Source organism: Panthera onca, chromosome A2, assembly GCF_046562875.1.
Source record: "Panthera onca isolate mPanOnc1 chromosome A2, mPanOnc1 haplotype 2, whole genome shotgun sequence".
Classification (NCBI taxonomy): Eukaryota; Metazoa; Chordata; class Mammalia; order Carnivora; family Felidae; genus Panthera; species Panthera onca.
The window spans coordinates 48,914,124-48,939,445 of record NC_138340.1 but is presented as its reverse complement, the minus strand read 5'-3'; the positions used below and the strand labels follow the sequence as shown (position 1 = coordinate 48,939,445).

At 35.9% G+C, this 25,322-nt stretch overlaps 1 protein-coding gene across 3 annotated transcripts in view; it reads right to left on the bottom strand.

Annotated features, from left to right (window-relative positions):
- Positions 1-25,322, bottom strand: part of GRM7 (glutamate metabotropic receptor 7) — an 869,802-nt gene that overhangs the window by 581,824 nt on the left and 262,656 nt on the right. For all 3 annotated transcript variants that reach the window (XM_078442794.1, XM_078442795.1, XM_060631627.2), the window contains exon 2: positions 13,601-13,817. In XM_078442794.1, the coding sequence (XP_078298920.1) occupies positions 13,601-13,817 (217 nt within the window). The remainder of the gene's footprint in view (positions 1-13,600; positions 13,818-25,322) is intronic.

Below are 25,322 nucleotides of genomic sequence, written 5' to 3'. Positions count from 1 at the left end.
CTCAGAAAACATTCTCTAGGATAGATCATATGATAGGTCACAAAACAGGTCTTAGAAAATTGAGAAAGATCAAAATCATACCAGGTGTCATTTACAACCATGATGATATAAAACTAGAAATCAATAACAGGAAGAAAACTGGAAATTTCACAACATGTGAAAATTAAACAACACACTCCAGAGAAACAAAAAGATCAAAAAAGAAATCAAAAAATACTTTGAAACAAATGAAAATGGAAACACAACATATCAAAACTTATGGGATATAGAAAAAGTAGCTGTAAGAGGGAAATCTATAGCAATACATTTCTACATTAAGTAGAAAAAAATAAAACAAGCAAAAAAACAAACAATTAAGCCCCAAGTCAGGCATAAAGGAAATAACAAAAATTTGAGCAAAAATTTGAGCAGAAATAAATGAAATAGCAGAAAATAATGACAAAAGTAAGAGCTATTTTTTTGGAAAGAATAACAAACAAAATTGACAAATTTTAGCTAGACAACTAAGAAAACAAATTTAGCTAAATAACTAAGGAGAAAAATCAAATAAAATCATAAATGAAAGAGGAGACATTACAAATGATACTACAGATGAAATAAAGTTCTTTAAAGACTACTGTGGATAATAATGTACCAACAAATTGGATGACACAGAAGTGGATAAATGTCTAGAAACATACAACGTAGCAAGAGCAAATCACAGAGACAATCTGACAAGCCAATAATTAGTAAGAAGACTGAATAAGTAATCAAAATCTCCCCAAAAAAGAAAAGCCTAGTACCAAATTGTTTCCCTGGTTACTTCTACGAATAATTTAATGAAAACCTAATGCAAATTCTTCTAAAACATTAAAGACGATGGAAAATTCTCAAATTCAATTCATGAGGACAGCATTATTCTGGTACCTAAGCAAGAAGACGATACTACAACACAAATGCAGGCCTGTATCCTTGATGGATATAGAAAAAAATTCTCAACAAATCTACATATGTTGTATGCCTGAAACTAATGTAACATTTTTTGTCAAGTATACATTAATGACTAAATAAATAAATAAATAAATAATTAAATAAATAAATAACATTAGCAAGCTGAAATCAAAACACACTAAAATGATCATATACCAATAATCAGGCAGGATTTTTCCTGGGGGTACAAGAATGGTTCAACATGTAAAATCAATAAAGGTGATACATTACCTTAATAGAATAAAAGGGGAAAAAAGCATACGTATGGTTAATCTCAACAGATGCAGATAAAGCATCTGATACTACATCCTTTCATGATAAAACTCTCAACAATTGGGTATATTAAATAAAATTTTAAAAAATTGGTTATAGAGAGACGATGCCTCAACATAATAATATGGCAAGCTGACAACTAAAATCATATTCAATGGTGATAGGTTGAAAACTTTTTCTCTAAGATCAGGAACAAAAAATGGGTATCCACTCTCACCACTCCTATTCAACATAGTACTATATATCCTACACAGAACAATCAGGCAATAAAAAGAAACAAAGGTATCTAAATAGGAACACAAGTAAAATTATCTTTGTTTATAGATGATATGGTCTTACATATAAAAATCCTAGAGGCTCCACCAACATTGATAGAACTAATAAACAAATTCAGTAAGGTTTCAAGATATTAAGTAAATATGCAAAAATCAGTTCTATTAAAAAATAACAAACTATCTGAATTACAAATAAAGAAAACAACCCCATTCATAATAGCATCATAAGCAATAAAATAGGAATAAATTTAACTGAGGTAAAAGTTCTGTACAATCAAAGCTATAAGAATTTAATGAAAAAAATTGAAGACACAAGCTAATTGGAAGATATCCCATGTTCACACGTCAGAAGAATTAATATTGTTAAAATGTCCAAAACCATGTTTAGAGTCAATTCAATCCTTATCAAAAGTCTAGCAGGGGCGCCCGGGTGGCTCAGTTGGTTGAGCGTCTGACTTCAGCTCGGGTCATGATCTCACAGTCTGTGAGTTCGAGCCCCGTGTCTGGCTCTGTGCTGACAGCTCAGAGCCTGGGGCCTGCTTCAGATTCTGTGTCTCCCTCTCTCTCTGACCCTCCCCCGTTCATGCTCTGTCTCTCTCTGTCTCAAAAATAAATAAACGTTAAAAAAAAAAACTCTAGTAGCATTTTTCACAGAAAAAGAAAAAATTATCCTAATATTCATGTGAAACCAAAGACTCTGAATAGTCCAAATCATCCTGAGAAAGAACAAATCAGGAAGCATCATGTGTCCTGACTTCAAACTATATTACAAAGCTATAGTAATCAAAAGAGTATAATGTTGGCATTAAAAACACACACAGATCAACGAACTGAATAGAGAGCTGAGAAAATAAACCCCCTCAATTAATATTTGACAAGGGAGACAAAAATACTCAATGGATGAAGAATAATGTCACAACTGAACCAATGGTTCTTGAAATTTGCTTTGATATACAAGGGCTTTGGATTATGAGCATGTTTCCAGAATGAATTATGCTCACAAACCAAGGTTTTACTATATATAATATATATAAATTATATAAATATATTATATTTTATTATATATTATATTATTAATTATAATTATAATTAAATATATTTATATTTATTTAATATATATTAAAATATATATAATATTTATATATATTTAATTATATTTATTATAATTAAATATAATTATATAATATAATATATTATATTATATATTATATAATATATATAAATATATATAAATTATATATATATAAGTACATATATATATATATATATATATGTACTTCACTGTTGTTCAGTCATTAGAAAGAAGGAAATCCTGCCATTTGCAACAACATGGATGGACCTTGGAGACATTATGCTAAAGTGAAGTAAGTCAGACAAAGAAAGACAAATACTGTATGATACCACTTATAGGTGGAACGTAAAAAGCCTAACTCATAGAAACAGAGTAGAATGGTGGTTGCCAGAGGTTGGGAGGCGTAGGTGGCTAGGAGATGTCAGTCAAATGGTACACTTTCAGTTAGAAGATGAATAAATGCTAGGGATCTAAGGTACAGCATGGTGATTATAATTAACAACACTGTATTACATAACTGAAGGTTGCTAAGGAGCAAATCTTAAATATCCTTACCACAAAACAAAATGGTCATCATGTGAGGCAACAGATGTTAACTAGCCCTACAGTGGTCATTATTTTGCAATATATAGGTGTTTAAAAATCATCACATTGTATACCTTAAACTTTCACAATGCTGTATGTCAATTATATCTAAATAAAGCTGGGAAAAAATATAGTGAGAGCCCAATAAATAAATAATGCAAACCCTCAAGAAGAATGCAATCTGTGAGTCTAATGTAAGCCATTCCAGTTTCTACGTCCTATCTTAGTTCCTCCCTGGTTACTGTTGAACAAAACACCCATAAGAAGAGACTGATAGCAAAATTAACATTACTTACTCAAAAGTGTGGAGAGTGAAATGTGTACCAAGTGCATTACCATATAACAGGATTTTAGAAAGTAACACTCATGATCCTGATATAAAAGTAAGTATTAACAATGTTTATGCCAAAGAATTTTGTACCCTCTAGCATTACGAGTTCAAAAACAACACACTTCTATATAATTAGTCATCACTTATCAAAATTTCTGTCGTTAAAATTCTGACAACTTTATCTTTCCCAGGAAATTAACCTTCTTTGATAAGAAATACACCAAGTTTGCGTGTGTATTATTGATTTTTTTTTTAATTTTTAAAAATTTAAATGCAAAGGATCACTAATACTCTAAGAAAAAGAAACCGTTTTTGCAAGTGGACATTTTTAGTTAGGTATTCATTTATTTAGGCACTTCTAATATGTAGCTCTAATTATTCTCTTAAGACCTATATCATTATCATGATAACTTTTCTTTTAATATTTTCCCTTGTGTGTAAAAATCTATGTTGTAACTATATACTAGTTTCTCAAAGGGTCACCATGACAGTATGACCTAAAAAGAGTGATGGCATCCCACTGATATCTATCTAAAAAGGAGTTTACTTGACAGTTAATGCAAACTCTAAAATATTAATGTAATCAAATAATGTCATCTAATGATCATTAGCAATATGTTTAAAATTTTTGCTATTTAAGATATCCAGCCAAAAGAGTAACAAGAAATGTGAAAAAATCAGGAATAGGAACATTTGGAGCTACCCAAGGTCAAAGCATTTCAAAATCTTAATGTAGTTTGTGTTTAGGATAGCTACTGATCCTTCAGTTTGCCTGAGAGTGCTAATGCAACTGATGGAAAGCTTTGTAGAATTACCTATAATCTCTTGAAAGATTTAACAGCAGGGATCCATTTGTCAAATAAAAGGAAAACAGATCCCACTGTGCAGGTCTCAAAGAGGCTACATTTACACACATCAAGTTGTTCAAAATACAAAATTATTTAGGAAGGAGCTGAAGTCCAGTAAATAGATATTTTGAAGCAACCTATTATTATTAATCTAAGGTTTCTTGGACTAGAGTATTTGTTTTTCAGAACTATCCATTTGACTGTTTCCAGTGCCCACATCCTTGCCACCATTTTGATGAATGCATTTTTCTGCGTGGATTCTGTTTAAACCTCTCTTCCCCCTTACTTACCTATCCCAGTGGAATGAAACCCCGGGAAGCCTCTGGAAAAGGCAACCAAGAAGATTATATATTTTAGACCATGACCTTCCCCAAATTTTGGTTAGGTCACTGACATTCCATTGGGAAATGTCTCTTCCCCACTGTGTGTGGTCTTAATGGGACTCAAAATCAAGGTTTCTACTTTCCCACAACCAAAACATATGCACGCCAAAAAAGCATTTGAACTCTGTGTATTTCCTTCTAGTTTTATAAGCTAACTGATATTCTTCTATTTTTTTCTACTGAAATCTCTCTCTCTTCTTGATATCCTTCAAAACCTATGAGAATCAAATTGAGAGTCTTTTCCAATGAACACTTTTGTAAAGACTGAGAAAAGAAAGCTTCACTTGAAGGCTGAATGCGGCGTTACTAAGTAGGGAGAATAAATCAAGCATTCTGTTTCTAAAGTTCAGTGAGTATAATATTATGCAAAATCATGGTTACTTTCCAAAATAAACTACCCCAGAACAACAATCTTCCTCTCCTCTACCCAACTGACCAAGAGATTCTATTGCCTAATACTGCCCTCAACAAAAGTTGATCTAAGTTCCTTTTCACTTCATCTTTAATCTCAGTACCACAATCCCATGTCTTTTCTCTCCTAAGCATGTGCAACATATGGTAATCATATCAAGTAGGTGAGAAAAGGAGGAGTTCACTCTATCTTCAGATCCTTTCATATACCTCCATGATGTTCAGGTACAATGAAAGTATGTAGAAGAGGTGAGAAGGAATTACTGAGATGTCTTTTCCAGTGTCTATTCCTTCATGCAGCAAAACTACTCTGTCATCATCTATTTCCAGTCCCACATCAACAATGACAGTCTATTATTGCCTGGCAGAAACCCATCCTTTGCAATCAGTTTGATATGCATCTGAGAACTGCCTGAACAAGGAAAGAGTAGTTTTCTCAACAAATATGCACTGACTTTACAACTCAAAGAGCAGTATGCTGACTCCTGGTCAGTTACTACAGGACTTGGGACCAGAACCAGAAGTTCTTGGCTCAAAAGCCAGAGCATTTTCTGCAATAGTTTCCATGTTGTGTGGGAGAACATTTTACATCACAGTAATTTAAGACTCATAATTTTTTTTTCAAAGCAATGCTATTTTTCTTATACCATTTAAAATTTAAAATACCATTAGATAATTTTCTTTTGGGTTTTTAATATGACTCTCTTCTCCTAAAATGTCATTCATTACCCCAGTTAGGTAAACCTTATCTGCTAACTCCTAAGTACTCTGAGGCTTAGCAAAGCATCTACCTTCTTCCAGAGTCCTCCCTTTCGGCATGCCCCAACAAGGCTCTTTTCATGGCTCTACTTATGTATTTCTAACCTTAGAAAGCAAGGATTATTATTATTTTTGTTTTTTGCTTTTTACTACTATAATTATTTATAACTATTATCTGACACAGTATCTGACAGAAAGAAAATACTCAGACATGCACTGGATGAATGTAAGGTGAATCAGCAGATTTTTTATGTCAGATCTTTCCTTCTACAAAGTCAGTTTACTATAACAGATTAATAACAAGTTTAGAAAGCCAAAATTGGAAAAACTTCTAACAGTTTCACGGTACCAACTACAGCCATGAAATCACCATCTCTTCCATTATTAATAATTTTTAAATTCAAAGTGGATTTATTGAACGTAATATATATTGGACATTATCTGAGCATAGAGTGTTGAAAGACAAATACAACATAATGCCTATCCTCAATACACTTATAATGGGAGAAGATAATTAGACAGATTACAGTAACACACATCAATTCCATGACAGAGTTATATACCAAAGCTGTTACAGAACTCACAGAAGAGAGTTCTACTCACTCTCAATTATATTAATGAAGGTAAAAGCCAAACAACTGAGGTAAAGCCTGTCTAGATCAAGTAGAAAATAAATTATAAATTTTAATTATTATTACTGAAATTATGCTGGACAACCCACAGAATCAGTGGGAGGCCAGGGAGTCAAAGACAGAAAATGAGCCTAAACAAAGGATGACTGAGCTGTTAGGAACAAAGTCAAAAAAGGTGTCACAGAACTAAGTTAGCTGGGGCACTGTTGCCACTACTCATGGAATGAGGAGTTGGAGATTATACTACTGCTGCCCATTCATGCTGGACACCTCCTCCCCTCCCAGAAACATGGGTAACACTGCTGTTGTTGCAAAAAACATGGGTTTTTCCATTGCTCCTGCTTCTTTGTGCCCCAACTCTTGATTCATCTATGGTGGGCATATCTGATTAGCCAAGACTGGGTTACATGGCTATGCCTTGGCTTCAGGGGAGGCTGGGAAGATGAATACCTGACCCCTGACCCTTTTAGCTCTATAGCAGTATGCAGGCTTGTTTTCTCCTCAAGACTTGTGCAGATGGGCATTCTCTATGAATTTATTCAGGGAGGTAGACTTAAAATGGAGTGCTGTTAAAATAGACAAGTGTATACACAGCAATCAAAAATAGGATCATGAAGAAAGATTAAGTCAGGGATAGCTTTTACCAAGGTGTTAAGTTTAAAAAAAAAAAAAAAAATTGGAGTTATCTGGCAGCCCATGCAGAAGCATAGCATTTGCAATGGAACAGAGCCTCCTGATAGTCACAGAAGGTTGATTGTGTGGCAGGTAGAGAGAGTACATATGGAGGCTTGTATGGTAATACAAGTGGGCAAGGATAGTATGGGAATGAGACTGGTGATTAAAGCAGACACTAGATTAGAAAGAAGCTATATGCCATCCTAGATCTTTTACTTAACCCTCTGGGGAAAGAGAGGCAACAGACGATAATGAAATGGCTTTCTTAGTATTTTAGAAAAATTATCATTATAGCTGAATGAATACTATTGGAGGGGCTAATCTGGAGGCATGGATAGCTGTGGCTATGAACGAAGGTGAATCAAATGTGGCCCAGAACTAAATGGTAATGATGATGTGGCTAAGGGGTCACCTCTAAGATGTGCTAATAAATGGAGTATGAGTTAAAATTTAAAATGTTGTGGGGCGCCTGGGTGGCTCAGTCGGTTAAGCGTCCGACTTTAGCTCAGGTCACGATCTCACGGTCTGTGGGTTCGAGCCCCATGTCGGGCTCTGGGCTGATGGCTCAGAGCCTGGAGCCTGCTTCTGATTCTGTGTCTCCCTCTTTCTCTGCCCCTCCCCCGTTCATACTCTGTCTCTCTCTGTCTCAAAAATAAACGTTAAAAAATTTTTTTAAATGTTGTGCTAACCAAAGAAAATCCAAAAAATAAAATAAAATAAATATAAAGTCTCTTCTTCAGGAATTTATAGTTCAGTTTTAAGGACAACTAAAGATAAATGATACCATGAGAGTCCTTGTGATTTTGTATTTTGAAATTTAGACTTCGAATGTTTAATGCCTGTATTTAAACTAGGACCACTGAACACTTCATTCAGGAAATACTGTAACTACATATAAAAATGCCTCTAAGTTTTCTATAGTCACCATGGCATAGACAGAGACAGGCATACAGAAGAAAGAAGGAAGAAGGAAGAAGGAAGAAGAAAGAAGGAAGAAGGAAAGGAAAGGAAAGTTTATCCTGAAATTCACCTTAGATGGAGGCATTGGGAATTACAGATTGTTGCATCATACTGCTTTAAGTTTTGTGGGGGGATCATAAGAGAGAAGAATGTCGTGTGACCCACAAGTCACAAAATTATATATCATGAAATTTTATGTCAAAAGTGCTTCTTCTACAGGCTTTGTTTTTCTAAAGGGCAAAGGAAGAAATGCAATTCCTCCTTCCTTCTCTCCTTCCCTTAAATGTTTATTAAATGCCTTTTATATGTCAAATACTGCAGTAGATGATAGGGGTGTAAGGCAAAAATCATTGACCTCATAGAGGTTATGGGAGGATGGGGAAGACTGACAATTCATACACAACAAAGGAGAATGTTGCATTTCAGAAGACAGAGAGCACAGAATCCTGTAATAAGCAACTAGTTCTGAGATCTTAAAAGACTAAGGGCTGTATAAAAGTTATTAATTGTCAATTAAGTCTCACCTAATTATTCTAGAAAATTATTCTAGGAAAAAATATTCTAGGCTAAAATAAAGTATTAAATAAAAATAAATTCTACAGTTGGTCTGAATAAGAATGGTAATTACTTTATAAGACAAATTGAAATATCTGTTTAATTAAGTGATTGGCATGAAATACCCAAAGGATAGTTCAACTGTTATTTCAGGTTTTGAAAAGTTGACATATATCATGATACCATGGCAGTAGTAGATCATTACTATTTGTGTCATATTGTGAAGGAATGGTCATGGGATTCTCCTGAAAATTGTCTCGCAAAGTCTAAGAATCACATGTGGTGTCCTTACTCTCATAATCCTTGAACTGAATTTGCTTCAAAAATCTGGAATATACTAATGGTGTAAATACTCTCATAAGTATTTACTTTTACCTTCACTTAGAGGCATCTGTATCTCTACTTTAGGCTATTTAGGTTATTACATCAACCTGAACTTTAAAGTGGATTGAGAGTGAACGGTCTCATTCCTTGTGATATTAAGCAATAAATTGCTTTCATTGCTGTTGCATGTGCATTCATTCAAACACACAGGGCAATTTGTGCAAGTATAACTATTCAACAAAAATCTCATCATCTGAGAAAATCATGTTACGGTCCTCTCTGAAATTTCAACAAGGAGCCGCATCTATGCATATTTCAATTTCCCACAACTACATGAGAGGAGAATTACTGAGATTTTCCTTGACAGCATAGAGAAGATATATGCCTAGGTTTCCATGTTCCAAACAAATTACTTGGCCTCCTGTTGAAGGATGGCTTCTTTCTTCAAACATCATTGTCTTCACTTGTGCTATCAGAGTATGGTAAAGGAGAGCTCACCCATGTTCTTGAATATGGGCATGGTAGATACACCTCAAGCGGTAGTTCTACAAGTAGCCTCTGCTTCAGGACTTAAATCTAAAGTAAATTTTGGAACTAAAGTATTCTGAAAGGGTGAAACTCTTAAAGACATTTATAAAAGAGAAGAAGCATAATCTTCAAAGTCAAATGGTTATGGTTATGAATGGTTATGAAGTAACCCCTTCAAGCCTGCTAGCGGTACATAGAAACATCCCTCACTCTCATCCCTCTCTCTTTCTCTGTCACACACACACACACACACACACACACACACACACACACACATTACATACATAGGACAATTTGAACAGTTAACTTCTTTTTCTTAATGATTCTCAAGCATTTTTTAAAGTTTATTTATTTATTTGGAGACAGAGACAGCATGAGTGGAGGAGGAGCAGAGAGAGAGGGAGAGGGAGAGAGGGAGAGAGAGGGAGAGAGAGAATCCCAAGCAGACTCTAGGCTGTCAGCTTGGAGTCCAATGCAGGGCTCAAAGTCACGAAATCAAAAGACTGTGACCTGAGCCAAAGCCAAGAGTTGGACACTTAACTGACTGAGCCACGCAGGCGCCCCTTCTTCTTATGCTTCTTATATAATGAAAGCATATTATCAAAAATAGCAACTCACTATTATATATATATGTAATTTATATCATATTATATAATTATATATATAACATATATATATAACCTTGTAGCTATAACTAAAGGCAAAAGTCATCTATCACTTGCATTATTTTCAAATTTTTATAACTCAAATAACTCTACTAATTTATAGAGAACTGGTGTGATGCATTAATAATAATCTGGTATTGTTGGGTGTTACGTGATTCCCTATATATGATGTTATTTACTTTACTAACCTGATGAATCAGGTACTAACTGCATTCTCTACATGAGGAATCAGAGACATGAAAAGTTAAATCATGTATCAAAAGTTTTATAGCATGAAATTAATAGCATCTGTTAACTCAAACCTACATGTTCCTGACACCACAGGGCTTGCTTATCTCTGTGCCATGCCACCCCTCCTACACATGCACGTGGACCTGTATCTTTAAGGACCAGGTTCCACAGTCATCAGACAAGAGAAAAAGTAGACGTTTAAAATTACCCTTGTGGTGCCTGGGTGGCTCAATAAGTTAAGCTTCCGACTCTTGATTTTGGCTCAAAGCACAATCTCATGATTCGTGAGACTGAGATTCTCTCCCTCCCTCTCTCTTTGCCCCTCCCCTGCTCACTCATGCGTTCTCTCTCTCTCTCTCTCTCAAACTAAATAAACTTAAAAATATTAAAATTACCCTTAAAAATTACCTAAGCATGTATACTTTCAAGAAGTTCCAATAAAGGAAATTTTTCTGCTCCTTTTTATGGTTCTGAATTAGAATATATTGGTGTTTCTTTGAATATCAGAGGAGGCAGTTGGATTACTGTAGAGATAGTGGCATATGAATATGTATCTCTATCTACTGAAGTCACATTTGGGGTAGCAAGATGCTCATATTACGAGGCCACATAAGTGAACACAGCTGAAGAAGCAATGGAATCATGTTTCCCCACTCAAGTTTTCTCTAAGCAATGTATATATTGGTGAGTAAAGGTACTACATGCCACTTAAATTGCAATTCTTCCCCCTTCTCTGTTTTTTTTTTTTTTTCTTTAGGGGTGGGGCAGGGGTGTCTGTTAAGCACATGAGTGAATTCACTTAAATTAATTGCACAAATGCAACGGTTTCGATTAAGTTTACTGTAAGTACATAATATTATAATACTTATAGGAAGAAAACTAATCTGCAAGAAATTACTTAAACCCTCAGTGTTTTCTTGCAATTCTGCAGCTGGCTTTTTAGTTACTCTCATCCCCAATTCAAAGGCTCTCCGATTGAAGGATCTCATCTGAAATGGCTGTTGAGGATACAATCTTTATTTCTGAGCTGGGTTATTTCAATGTATGTTTAGCTAAAGTTATGAGCTGGGACTTGATACCATATTACCATAAAGGCTTTTCCTTTTTGCAGTGTCATTATACAGCAGACTCTGATATTATATCTTAAGTTTTCACCAAGTGACACTAGGAATAAACAACCATATGAAATTCACCACTGACCTGTCTAGAAAATATAGCTCTTTATAAAAGATCCAGAGCAAACATTTGTCTTGTTCCTGTCCCTTACCGGACAATCAACATGATTTTGACCTTATGAACACTGTAAATTTTGTAACAAAATGAGTAGTGCTCTTTGCTTTGTCCAGCATAAAAGATCAGCATTAAATTTGAGACCCACTTGCAGCAATAACATAGAATAAGATGGTATCTGAACTTTATCTCTGAGTTTCATCTTACTATTTTACCCATATTTTCTCTTTAACTTGTCTATTGGCTTTTACACTCATATTTTAGTTATTGCTCTAAATTGGCTTCTAGCATTTGGGTCAAAGCAGAAGTCAAAGAAACAAAGAAAGAAATAAAAACACAATTATCAAAAGTGATTAGGTATTTCTTTGGAAATGCATGAAGTCGATTATTAATGACTCCTACAAATCATGGCATGCATGATACAAGAACATAGGATTTCTTTCCTAATCAGAAAATTTCTAACTGAATTATATTAAGTACGTTTCCCTTGGAAACACAGCAGCTGGGACAGCAGTAGTGAATGAGACGGACATGATCCCCTAGTAGAGTCTAGGGGGCAAAATAGAAAACATCACCACCAACAAATTATACTACCATGTAACAAGTGCTGTGGGAAAAGACACTAGAAATACAAGGTCAAGCAAATAGAACCAAGGCAATTTGGGGAAAGTTTATATTAACCTAGAAATGGCATTTAGGATGAGACCTATGAACGATCAAAAGTTATCTAGTCAAAGGTACTAAGAGTAAGAATATTTCAGTCAGAAGGAAAAGTAATGCTTCCAGTGAATTATTCAAATTAGAGCTAATGATAATGTACTGACTTAAAATCATGGGATTTACACAAGCCCTGGCCTCCTTCCAGTAGCCATGTGCAGATACATGCCAATGCTTTACATTTCTGGGTATATCTGTAGTCTGAGTCAAATATTCAAAACCATGTCTTCAAGATTTATGACATCTTTCCTTATGAAAAGGACCTCTGTTTCTATCACCTTGTTTGTTTGTTTGCTTTTATGATTAGTTAACTACTCCAGTCAATAACAATTTAGATTAGATGAAATACTCACAACCAAATGGAGGACCTAACATTAGCATTAAGAACTTTACAGGAACATCAAAGCATATGTTTTTTAAATATATGTTTACTACATCCAATATTTCCATTAGGGGAAGTCTAAATATTTATTGCCAGAATTTCTAAGTGCAAGAATTTTATCTCATTTTTCAAAATCTGCCCAATGAAAACCAGCTGGCCAAACAGCTGAACCCTTTACTTCCATTTTGAGCTAAATAAACATAAAAGAATCTACTACAAGCACTACTTAATTGAAACATTTTTCTCAAAATAATCTAAAGTTCCAAAGATTATTTGTCTAAATACAGGCTATAGCCTAGATAATTTATTTAACTTTATTTTGGACAAGTAATTCAGAGCTATCACTGTCATTTCTCTTCAAAGCAAAGGGCCACCATGACCAGGGTCTCATAATTCTAAATAATTCTATGCATTTTGGAGAGGGGCAGAGAGGAAGGGTATGTGTGGAGAGACATATTTAGCAATACTGTCTTAGTCTCCTGTATGCAGACTGCAATCCACACTGTTATTCATTACACAGAAATAAGATACCAAATTTAGTGCACAGCATCTTTTCTCCACTTCTGCTACTAATACTTTTAAGTACTTCAGTTTCACACTTTTGAAAATATTCTCTTCAAAAATGGCAAAGTGTTATAAATGAAGTCTTTACAAATTCACTTAACAGGCAGTAGGGAATGTGAGAGTAGGGCTATGGTGATTATGCACAGTGTGTGTTTAGTAAAGATTGAGAAGAACACTACAAGCCACAGGTATGTGAAGAGGGTCATCTTGACCATTGCAATCTCTTCCTACCTGCCTCTTTGGAAATCTGCGTGAAGGATTCCACACCCTTCTCTCCGTAACTTCCTTCAGATGCAAGGGTAGACACATAATTCCAGCCTAGGGCCTTTACAATGTCCACCATAGCCTGAGCTTGGAAGGAGTCAGGTGGGACCACACGAGAGAAGAAGTCGTAGCGCCTGTCATCACTTAACTCAGGTGCCGTTGATGCGTAACTGATCTGGGGGATCTGGAAAGAAAAGAAAGCACCACATGAGAGAGCACACCATCCGGATGTGAGAGATTTATTTATATTTATGACCACTGACTCACAATACAGGGCTTGCTCAATGTCCAAAGACATTGCACCCGGTAACTATAAACCACCTAAATGCAACCAATCACCTTCTGACAGCACAAAAGGCGGTACTTTTGTGCTTTGGCCTTTTGTTTCCTCCTCTGTAGAAGAGGGAATGAGGATGGCATGGAAATCACATGAGTCATGGTAGTTAGGAAAACAAACTTTGTAAACATTCTCACAAACATTCAGAATCATGCTTTGCTTCTTATAAACTATTAGAAACCATCATCACCACCACAACAGAAACACAATCGCCTAACTGGAGTTTGCATAGGATCGGTGTAGTTGACAAAGCCCATGAATATTGGTGGATGTCATCAGATGTCTAACGTTGAGTACCAATCACCTGTGAGGAAATGTCTAAGCAAGCTGCATGCATTATTTCATGGACTCTTCAAAAAATGTTATAAAGTAGCTAAATAACACCCTTAGAACCAGGCTGGAGGCTCTCTGCCACAAGGCCTTCACATCAGTGGTCCCTGCACTTTGGAGGGCCTTCTTTAAAGTTCTCTAAGCTCCTCTTTGGGTGATGGTAGAGGGTTGGCATTCCTGCCTGCATGGAGCCTGCATGGGGGTCTGATTCCCATTTTTCCCACTTAAAGAAAAGGCCCTCTACCTTACACAGGATTAACCAGATGCCCCAAGGAGCTCTAGAACTTATACTTATAAGGATCATCCTAGGGCCCCATAGCAGGGACCCAGTTCCAGGAGGGTAGCCTAACATGCAGATTGCTCCCCATACCTGGTATAGTACTTTTTCTTAGGATTAAATGAGATAAGGCTACTTAAGTAGGCCTGACACTCTGATTTTAGTTCAGTCAAATTACGTATAAAGAGGCCCTATAAAAAAATGTTTGCTTGGGATACCAAATACCCAAGGGGAAGCCCTGAAATAACAATCAGTTAGGACCCTGTCTTAGGTCCTAACCTCAGGACCTCTCACTAATGACCATTACAAGCTCTGTCCCCTCATTCTTCTAACACTAGCATGCAATAGGCTAACACTAGCATGCATTAGTCCACCTATAAAAATGAGCAACTTCACAAAATTCTGCCTGCATTCTCTCCCAGGACTCACCCTTGCTTTATCATAAGTATTTCTCAAGTATCTAAAGGCCAGTTTTGATCTTTGCTCAAGCCAAGCCCAATAGTCAACTCTGCTCCAAAGATGCCAAAGCTACACTCAAGGTGATTGTTTGAGCACTCAAGAAATTCTACTCAATATTAATCTATTCCTAAACCAAATACTGTTGTTTAAAGCTGGTTACCACCTCTGAAAGCTCATTCCTCTACCAATTTTCCTAGGTCTGCATTACTGTTAAGTCATATGGCCTTGGCAGTAGATGACCCACCATGCAGTCCACCCTTGATGTACTTTTTCTCCATGACCATTGGGGGCACTGTCACTGATCCAAAGCCTCAAATGAGGGTGAGAAAGCCTCAGTCTCCAGATGAGGAGCAACATCCTGAGATAGGGGTAGTGAGGTACAGTGGAAATAAAATGGGCTTTAGTATTGACAAGATCTAGAATCAAAGCCTGATGTTTCTCTTCATGAGTGTTTACCTTGGTGAAGTTAGTTTACTTCTTAATGAGCTATCATTAATAAAAGTTTGTTTTGAGGGATAAGAATAATGATTATACATTGCTTAGCATGATGACTGGGACAGACTGGTTGATTAATACATGTGGGCAATGATAATCCAAACAGAGAACGGTGCGTTTCCTAAGTTAACACATTCCCCTCATTTGACTTCCCAAGTTCTCTGTGACACATTATCACATTCCCCTCATTGTCCTAAGGGAAGGACATAGTTTTATACATTCCTATCATTATCACTTTAGAAATGATCTCCACTATTTACCCAACTCTTTCTTACTGCCAGCTATGTTCTAAAAGTTTATATGCATGAACTTATCCAACCATCAGTAAATATTCTATATTATTATTACCTCATTTTACATAAGAAGAAATTGAAACTTGGAAGTAGAATAATATGACCTTGTGTTAAGTCACAAAGTTGTAAGACAGAGCAGCACCCACACCTGGGAGTGCCTCTGTGTGAACTTGTTTACTCTTAACTACCATACTTTGCTGAATTGCTGGTAAAACATTTTAATAAGAGTAAGACAAAGAAGGGAAGTAGATTACTAGAGTTCAGGCCAATTTCTGTCCACAGAACTGACTACAGAGCCACTGAAAGTTTTTTAGTGATCATTCTTAGACTGTTACTCAAACATTTTATGTAAACGTCTTGTTGAAGCTTATACAAATATCTCAGTAGAATGAGCTCCCTATGTTTCATTTATAGTCCCAAGCTTACAAATTTTAGGTAGGAAAACATCAACTGAATAAGAACTCTAGGCAGAAAAAAAGGAAATAGATTAAGGAATGGACAAAGAGAGGGAGAGAGGTGGGGGGTGGGAGAGAGAGACTTTCTCATATAAGAAATAAAAAGGAAAGAAGCCAAGCATGTCAATTCATTTCCATCAGTTTCAACTTGTGAAAATGTAAAAGCTTCGTGCTGTTGCACAGATATCTTTACTGCCAAAATCCCTTTCTACCTTTGAAACAGCGCTAATGAAGATACATCCAGTCCTATACTTGAATTTGCATTTATGTAGCTGCTGTAAAATATCAGAATTATGGAGCACTCCCGATGCTAGTGTATTTTCTAAACTGTGCCCAAATTCAGTAATGAAAATCCTGGTGAAATAGATTGCTTCCCTCACTACCTGCACCCATTGAAAGTGGTCACTATATGTGGTCTAGTTCTTCATTATAAATAAGATGCTCCCAGGTTAAGACTCATATAGTCCTTTAGGATCATGCAAACATCTTATATACAGTGTACTTATATCTACATTATGCATATGCTAGAATAAGGAATGAAAGAACAAATGGGTTTCATTTCTGTGATAAAAATATAGCTGCATAAGGACATGCCTCCTCAAAGTAAGAGATGAAGGACTGCAAGAATTTATGTAACCTATGAAATATGATCTATGCATTTATTTAAGTATTATGTTGTATATTTATTTATTTTCAAAAGAATGTTTAAGCACACAAAGTAATTATTTTGAAGTATGTGTTATAACTGGTACCTACAACTGGCCAAATTTTATTAGTCGTCTTTAGTTATTGACCTTCACACTCTCCTTGATACCTTAGCGCTACTTTTTCTTTCTGTTACTGAAACCCTCCCCTCTTGCCAATCTCCTACGGAAATGCAGAATTGATCTCTTGTTGAAGAAAATTTAGTGTAGTGACACTTTGGCTATAGAAAGTAGGTATTTCATCTCTTGTTGAAACTTCCTTTCTCTGATTAAAAAGAACATTGGGGGGAGTCACCTGGGTGGCTCTGTTGGTTAAGCATCTGACTCTTGATTTCAGCTCAGGTCATGATCTCATAGTTTCTGAGTTCAAGCCCCACATCTGGCTCCAAGTGAGAGAACAGAGCCCGCTGGGGATTCTCTCCCTCTCTCTCTCTCTCTGCCCCTTCCCTGTTTGCATGCGTGCTCTCTCTTTCAGAATAAACTTTAAAAAAGCCTCTAAAAAAAAACTAAAGCACTTTTCATCTGAATCAGATGACTAAATTTTCATCTTATTTTATTATTCTCTGCTCTTCATAAAAACCTATCATACAAACATGGTTTTCACTAATGATGAGTCCAAAATAGGAATGAAAACATCTACAATCCATTGTAGTTGTTTAGAATGAGTTTGTGCTTTTTCTAAGAAAACAAAAAGAAGAAATAACTTTAATACCTTCATCCCTGTTAACAATTTGCCTCTCATTTTTGTGTGTGCATTTGGATACGGATATACATATTACTAACTATGAAAATGTGGATCTTAATCTCTTCTCCCCTCCCCCTGACCCTTTCATTTGTCTTTCTCTCTCTTTTTCATTGTAGAATATTCTGCTCATCTAAACCTAACATTTATTGTTAAATTTTAGAACACTTACTAAGTTTTTGCTATTAGAAGAAAAAAGAATCTTCAAAGCTAATTCAATTCTCTGTAGATATCCATGAATATTTTGTTAGAATATTGTTCAAGCCCCTACCCCCACCAATGTGACAGAAATATTTAGGGAAATACATTTAAATATTTCCCTATATTTGAAATTACTTGGAATCATTATAGATGGTAGAGCAGCAGTCTATACTTATGGCAAAGACTATCCCTTGTCACATCTTAATTTTTTTAAGTTTATTTAGTGTGTGTGTGTGTGTGTGTGAGAGAGAGAGAGAGAGAGAGAGAGAGAGACAGAGAGAGACAGAGACAGGGAGACAGAGACAGAGAGAGAGAGAACCAAGTAAGCTCCACGCTGTCAAAACAGAGCCCAATGCAGGGCTTGATCTCATAAAGCATGAGATCTTGACCAGAGCTGAAATCAAGAGTTGGACATTTAACCAACTGAGCCATCTGGGTACCCCACAGCTTAAATCCTTAAATATCCTTGGATCACCAGGGTGTATTCTCTACTTATTCCATTTTTCTATCTTCCAAGTCTTAGGACAGTGTTTTACTATTTTAGTTCTTATAAGCTTAGAGTGTTTAAGGCTATATTAGTTGGAATGTATCCTCTCTTCATAACTGTTCTTTTATAAATGACCATGGGCAATCACACTGTTTAGTTTTCCAGCTGAAATTTTATCATATTTTTTCAAGTTTATAATAAAGTTCCATTAAGATTTTGATGAGAATTGCATTATATTTATAAATTAATGTGGGAAGAATTGATATATTTATAATATTTTATTTTCCCTTATGGGAAAATAACTATTTTCATCCATTTTGTTGTTCATTCTTTTCTATTAGTAAAACTTTATGACTGTCTCCATGTAGGCCTTGCACACTGTTAACTTTATTTCTAGATAATTAATATTAACTTTATTTCTAGATAATTGCTATTTTTATTGCATTATGAATGATATAACATTTTCATTTTGTTTTCTATTTATTGCTGGTATATAGGAATCTATTAATTTTGTATATTTACTTTGTGACTTACACCCTTGTTAAAATTCTTATTAGTTTTAATAGCTTTTGGTTTATTTTCTTGGGATTTTCAGGTAAGGAACTCATATTATAAAAATTCATTTAGTTTTATTTTTTAATTACATCAGCTAGAATATCCAGGAAAACAGAAATGATAGAGGTGAAAATAGATTTCCTTGTTCACATTTATCCACAGTGAGTGTTTAAAGTCAACTAGAATTTATTCTTATTTCTTATCTTGAAAAATGTATAGTCAAAGGAAGAATTAAGATTATCAGTTAAAATCTTATTTTGACAACATACAGTCTTCAGCTAGAACTCATAGTACTTACTATACATGTCTCCAAATAGTTGAAAAAAATATACCTCTCTACCAAGTCTTTTTTTTTTTTTTTTTAATAAAATCAAGGGGTAACTGGGTGGCTCAGTCAGTTGAGCATCTGACTTTGACTCACGGTCATGATCTCACAGTTCATAAGTTCGAGCCCTATATCAGGCTCTGGGCTGACAGCTCAGAGCCTGGAGCCTGCCTCAAATTCTGTGTCTCCCTCCCTTTATGCCCCTCCCCCACTTGCATTCTGTGTGTGTGTGTGTGTGTGTGTGTCTCTCCCTCAAAAATAAATGTTAAAAAATTTAAAAAAGAGAAAATCTCGTTGCTACAATTATTTCTCCCAAGGTATGAATCAAAGTGACAATAATCACAAGATGGAAATTTGTTTCAAGTAATCAAGTTTTTGAATAGTTCTCACACCAGAAAGTAGTCATTTCAAAGTTATGTAGAAGCCAATCTGGACCCTTTTTAAACATTGAAAAGCAAACAAATAAAAACAGCAATAAACCCATCATTCTTCAATTATCAGATGTGACATTTCCCAAACCTATATCTTACTCTTAAAACAGAAAAAGGAAACAACACCAACCAAACAAAAATCCCAATTTACTCAGTTCTTAATTTAACTTTTAAAATATATATGAACATTTAAGATCCTAAGAATTCCTATAAATCTAAGAGAATTAAGGCCAGGGGAAAACTCATTTCAAGAATTTTGGGGGTGCTTGGGAGGCTCAGTCAGTTGAGCATCTGAATCTTAATTTTGACTCAGGGCATGGTCCCAGGGTCGGGAGACTGAGCCCTGCACTGGGCTCTGCATTGAGCATGGAACCTGCTTAAGATTCTCTCTCTGTCTCCCTGTGACACTCCTCCCCATGCACTTGCTCTCTCTTAAAAAAAAAAAAAGACATTTAAATATAACTTACATTCTCTGCACTTCTAAAAACATTCAAGTTTTTAATACTTGTACCCCACAATACAAGTGATTGTGGTAATGGATTTGTTCCATGGACAGAAAAAATAATCAAGTTAATTTACATCCAGTTCTTGGAATACAGCAATCACTAGGAGATGCACAGGGCTCTCTCCTAATCTTCAATATTCACTCTAGAAAGCAGGAGTTCATAGCAAGGTCAATGAGGAGTTCTGAAATGCTGTGGTTTCCTTTGGAAACAAGTGTCACAACTTTCTGGGTACACTGTTAGTTATCTGTGTAATTATCTGTTTATCCTGCTCACCTTTCCCGGAGAGTACTTACCCTCACAAAGAGCAAAGACTGTTCATTTTATCACCACTGGACAGCACTGTGAATGAGTAAGCCAGCCAACGAATGAATAGAATAACGCTAAGAGAACAGAATCCCTCATCGTCCTGGATGGGTGGCAAGAGAGACTCACAGTTTATGGGAGTTATCCCTGCCCTTGTCGGACCTGTAACTGACTGGCAGCTTTAAGCATGGAAGCAAACATCTTCTTTCACCCTTTTTATTTATCCTTGGCCCATGAGTCCTTAGGAGTACCTTTCTCATCATTGGAATGTAGGTAAAGGTAAAGGGATCTAGGGAGTCATTTCAACTGTTCATTCTGTTTTTTCTCTTAGGCCTGAGACTGGACAATTCAAGACACCTCCAGGAAGCAGCCAGAGTTCAGTCTAACTCTGCAAAACATACTTAAATTTATCATTTTAAACAGGGTCATTCTCCCCTGCTGTCTCCTTAGCTTTTCTCCCTTATACAACCAGGCTTGGATGTCAGACGCAAGAAGCAATTAGTGTTTGGCATCCCAGGTCCTTGGTTCCAGTTAAATGCTTTTACTTTATGTTAACATTGCCATTATCAAATCAAAACAGGAGGAAAAAGAAGGAATATATTAAACAAAGCTAGAGAAAATCATTCCATGTCATTTCTAATAGAAAATCAAATGAGTGTGTGATGCACTTCTGCTTTCCAAGTGTTGACAAGATTGAACTCTACTAAATTTAATTTTATCCCATAATTACTACAAAGTCAAACACTTCTAGGCAAAGGGATCTCTTGGACTTGGAAACAGCACTCCTCTAAGCATCATCATAGTGTCAACGTCTGTCAAAATAACTGAAGACCAAAGTCCAGATTTGGAAGTGATTACATTAATATTTTTAAAATAGAAATGGTCACCGCTACTCCAACACAAACCCGATTCTCTTCAAAATACATTCCTCAACATTTATAAAATGAAGGAACCACTTCACTTTTTTAGAAAAAAGGAAGGACCTGAAATTGATTTGGTGCATTTTGAGCTTCCTCTTCTTTATATTCTAAGGACAGTGCTGTGACAAGGTCAGTCACCTGGGAACTTCTTAGTTTTGTAAAAGTGAATAAGGTTTACAGTTCCATGTTCCTGGGAAATATGCATAGCTAGGGAAGGCAATACAAAATGCACTAATGCTTATTCTAGAGGGCAGTTTCCACAAAAATTGTAAAAGGCAATTTTTGAAAGTATCATGTGCAATTAAGATAATGCTTCAGTGTACCTGTTGAGATATTAATGAACTCCCAGTGGGGCATTATTAAGTTCACAGTTAGCAGCAATTTCACTCTTAGTTCTTATTAAGCTTTATTGATATGGATCCCCCAAAAGGGAAAATGAATGAATAACCCTTTCATGTTCATTCTTTGAAGCATCATTCTCTTCACTTCATACTTACTTCTCTCAATAATATCTCAGTACATATTAGGATGTTTGGACTTTAATACGGATTTTTGGTAGTATTTGTTTCTTTCAAAGCACTTAGTAATGATTAATAACTCCCAATCTATCTACAATCTGGAGTTTCACTCAACTTTAAATTGCTCATGACAGAGATTATCATTAAGTATTGCAATTTTTTTCTTTCATCTTTCATTTCTTTAACTTCATAACACCTTCAACATTTTGTGTATGGTAAAAACCATCTTCTTGAGAGCTAAGAGTTCTACGTGTGGACTGCCAATCAAATTTGTATAATACATGTGTAAAAAGGTTTATGTGTTATTGATTTTATTGCTATTGCTTTATTAAATCTCTCTATATACTGGACTTTTAGATGTGTGCTACTTTACATATATAACCTCATGGATTTCTGCAACAACGTGTAACAGGTAAAAATGTTACTGTCATGAATATTCACTGTTTTTGCCTTCCTCATCTCCAAGTTTCTAGAGTTGATGTAAAGATAACTGTAATTCAGAGTCCAGATGTTGGCACATGTGGCCAAAGAGAACACAGGATTTCTGTAGCCACAAAGGTGACTCAAGGAAAAGGACATGACCTCACCAGCCCAATGTGAATAAATGAGATGCAGTATCAATGCAAAATGGGGCAACCTAGTATCTTACACATCCCATAGGTAGCAAATGTTAGGAATGGTTAGGAAATGTCCTTAGAACTTCTCTATGTCACTTACAGCTTGTTGATCCACATTTCTCATGAACCATAAAAAGTCAAGAGAAAGCTGGGACTTTTCAGATGATTAATAGCAGCCAAAACAGTGATAACACAAGTTACTGCTAGACAAGTTAGACAAGCTCTCCAGGGTTATATCTCTATCCGTAAAATGGGGTTAATCATATAAGCCCAACCTACATCACAGGGTAAAGGTGAAATACCTACAAAACAATATTTTTACATGTCATACTGGCATACAATGCTGTTTTGTCTGGTTCTATTTGCTTAAATAAGCATCCTACTTAAAAGTGTGTCTAGGGATATATGTGTATGTAGCATATAGCTCCCTGAGGACTTCTGTTGATTGGAGAAGTATCTCCACCCATATCTCCATAGCATTCAGTGACAAAGTACAATGGAAACCTCCCTGCTACTCCGACATGGCACCACAGAAATCATCGGCATACACTTTATTAGAGAAATAGAAGAAAACAGGGAGGGGGGTGATTTTTATAACCTTTCATGGTCCTTCCTGATCCTACACATCCATGAGTTATCTCTTGCAAGTATTCCTACAACCATATATGAATAAAAAAATAAAAAGTAACCACAGTAAGTGTTTAACATTTTTCATATTTATTAGATTTGATCCTAGATCTCTTTTGAGGCCATAAGGGCCAGAGTCTCATGCCTAGAGTTTGGCTTACCAAACACTAAAGGCTGACTGTTGAGGTATTCCGCTAGCAACATAAATGTCAAATCGCTATAGATCAGGGCTCCCAGACCTTGCTACTATTGATATCTGGGTTCAGATAAGCCTTTGTGGTGGTAAGGAGATGAACTCTCCTGTTCTGTGTAGGATGGTTACTAGCACCCCTGACCTCTGTCATTAGGTGCCAGTAGCACATCCTGAGGTTGTCACAGTCAAAAACGAATGCAGACAATGCAAGATATCCCTGTCTGTATGTGGGGTTGGGGAGTGGGGGTGGGGGGTGGAGAGTGCAAAATTGCTTTGGCTGAACCAGTGGAGGATTATCTGTGGAAAAGACCAGTTGGAGTCATCACACTGTGGTCACAAAATAAAAATGAAGAGATATTTTTAATGTCTTGTAAACTCAGCTTTGCATGTTTTCTCTTCTACTTGCCAATCTGTTCCAATTATCAAAGCTGTGTGTGTTTCCCAGTCACCTTCAATTATCTGGTTTCTCAATAGAATGCACAGATACAAGCTACTACAATGCAAAGTCCTTTACATGGACACAGCCAGGAACTTCTTGAAGTGGAGAAGAAAATAAAATGAAATCTGAATTTATTTTCTGAGAACATTGCCACCTTTATAAGTGTGTTATAGTCCAATAATCTTGATTATTCAGGATGCTTGAAAAATGGAGTAATACAGGGGCACCTGGTAGCTCAGTCGGGTAAGTATCCAACTTTGGCTCAGGTCATGATCTCATGATTGGTGGGTTCAAGGCCCCAGTCTGGGCTCTGTGCTGACAGCTCAGGGCCTGGAGCCTGCTTCAGATTCAGTGTTTCCCGCTCTCTCTGCCCCTCCCCTGCTTGTGTCTCTCTCAAAAATAAATAGTAAACATTAAAAATTAAAAAAAAAAAGAAAATGGAGTATTACAGTTAATTAAATATTGTAGTGAACTATGTGTCATATGAATTCCAGTTCTCAGAAAGTCAGGGCACAATAAAGTGCACTAAACAGAAATGCTACTGAACATGATACAATCTTTGCTGAAGGATTCAGAAGCCCCTTTCAGGGTATGGCAGGGCTGTAGGTACATTAATTCTCACTGTAGAAGACTACAGATGTAGATGTTACAGAAGATGAAGTTAAATCTGGGCTGATCCTCTGATTCCCTGAAAGAGGCTTACTTGAAAAAAAATTCCTTATTTACTTTTTATTCCCTTCTACAGGGAGGGAAAACTATGTTCTTTATTTTAGCTTCTATATGGCTCATATTCTGAGTAAACAAGTATTAGCAACTGTTTATTAATGCAGATAGGATGATTTGTAAGATTCCCATGTAATAAATACATAGTATTTAATTCAGGTAATACAATTCTATGCCAGTACTATAGGACCAGATTTTTTTTCAAGTTTGTTAATTTAGGAACTGTAGATATAAGAATTAGATAGACCAGTTTTAGGGGTGTGATGATCTAATATATAAAGAAATCTGCATTCATTTTAGTTTTATATGATTACTATTCCCCAGAAACCACTTTGGTGGGGAAAACTGGTTTGAATGAAATACTGAAAGGTCACTGAGGAGAATACAACTATTTAATTTGTAAATTTAAAGGAGATATGACTAAGATGTGTTGTTTAAGCTAATTGGAAGACAGGAGGCAGATATCCCCCCAGGAAAGGAGCAAGAGAAAGCCTTTCCTGGGGGTGGGGGAAATGGTGAAAACACTGTGTAGAGTAACTAAAATATGGGGTGCTTTCAAAGAAAGCAGGGGAATATGTATGGCTGGGGGGTAGAATCCATAGTTCCACTTGCTTTAGAGCTGGAGAAAGGATAGGGCTAAGTGATAAAATAAAACTAATACCTATCTAAAAGTATTTTGTTTCTTTTATTATAACAATAACACTTCAACACTAATAAAATATACAGAACCTATTAACACCCATTACTGCACT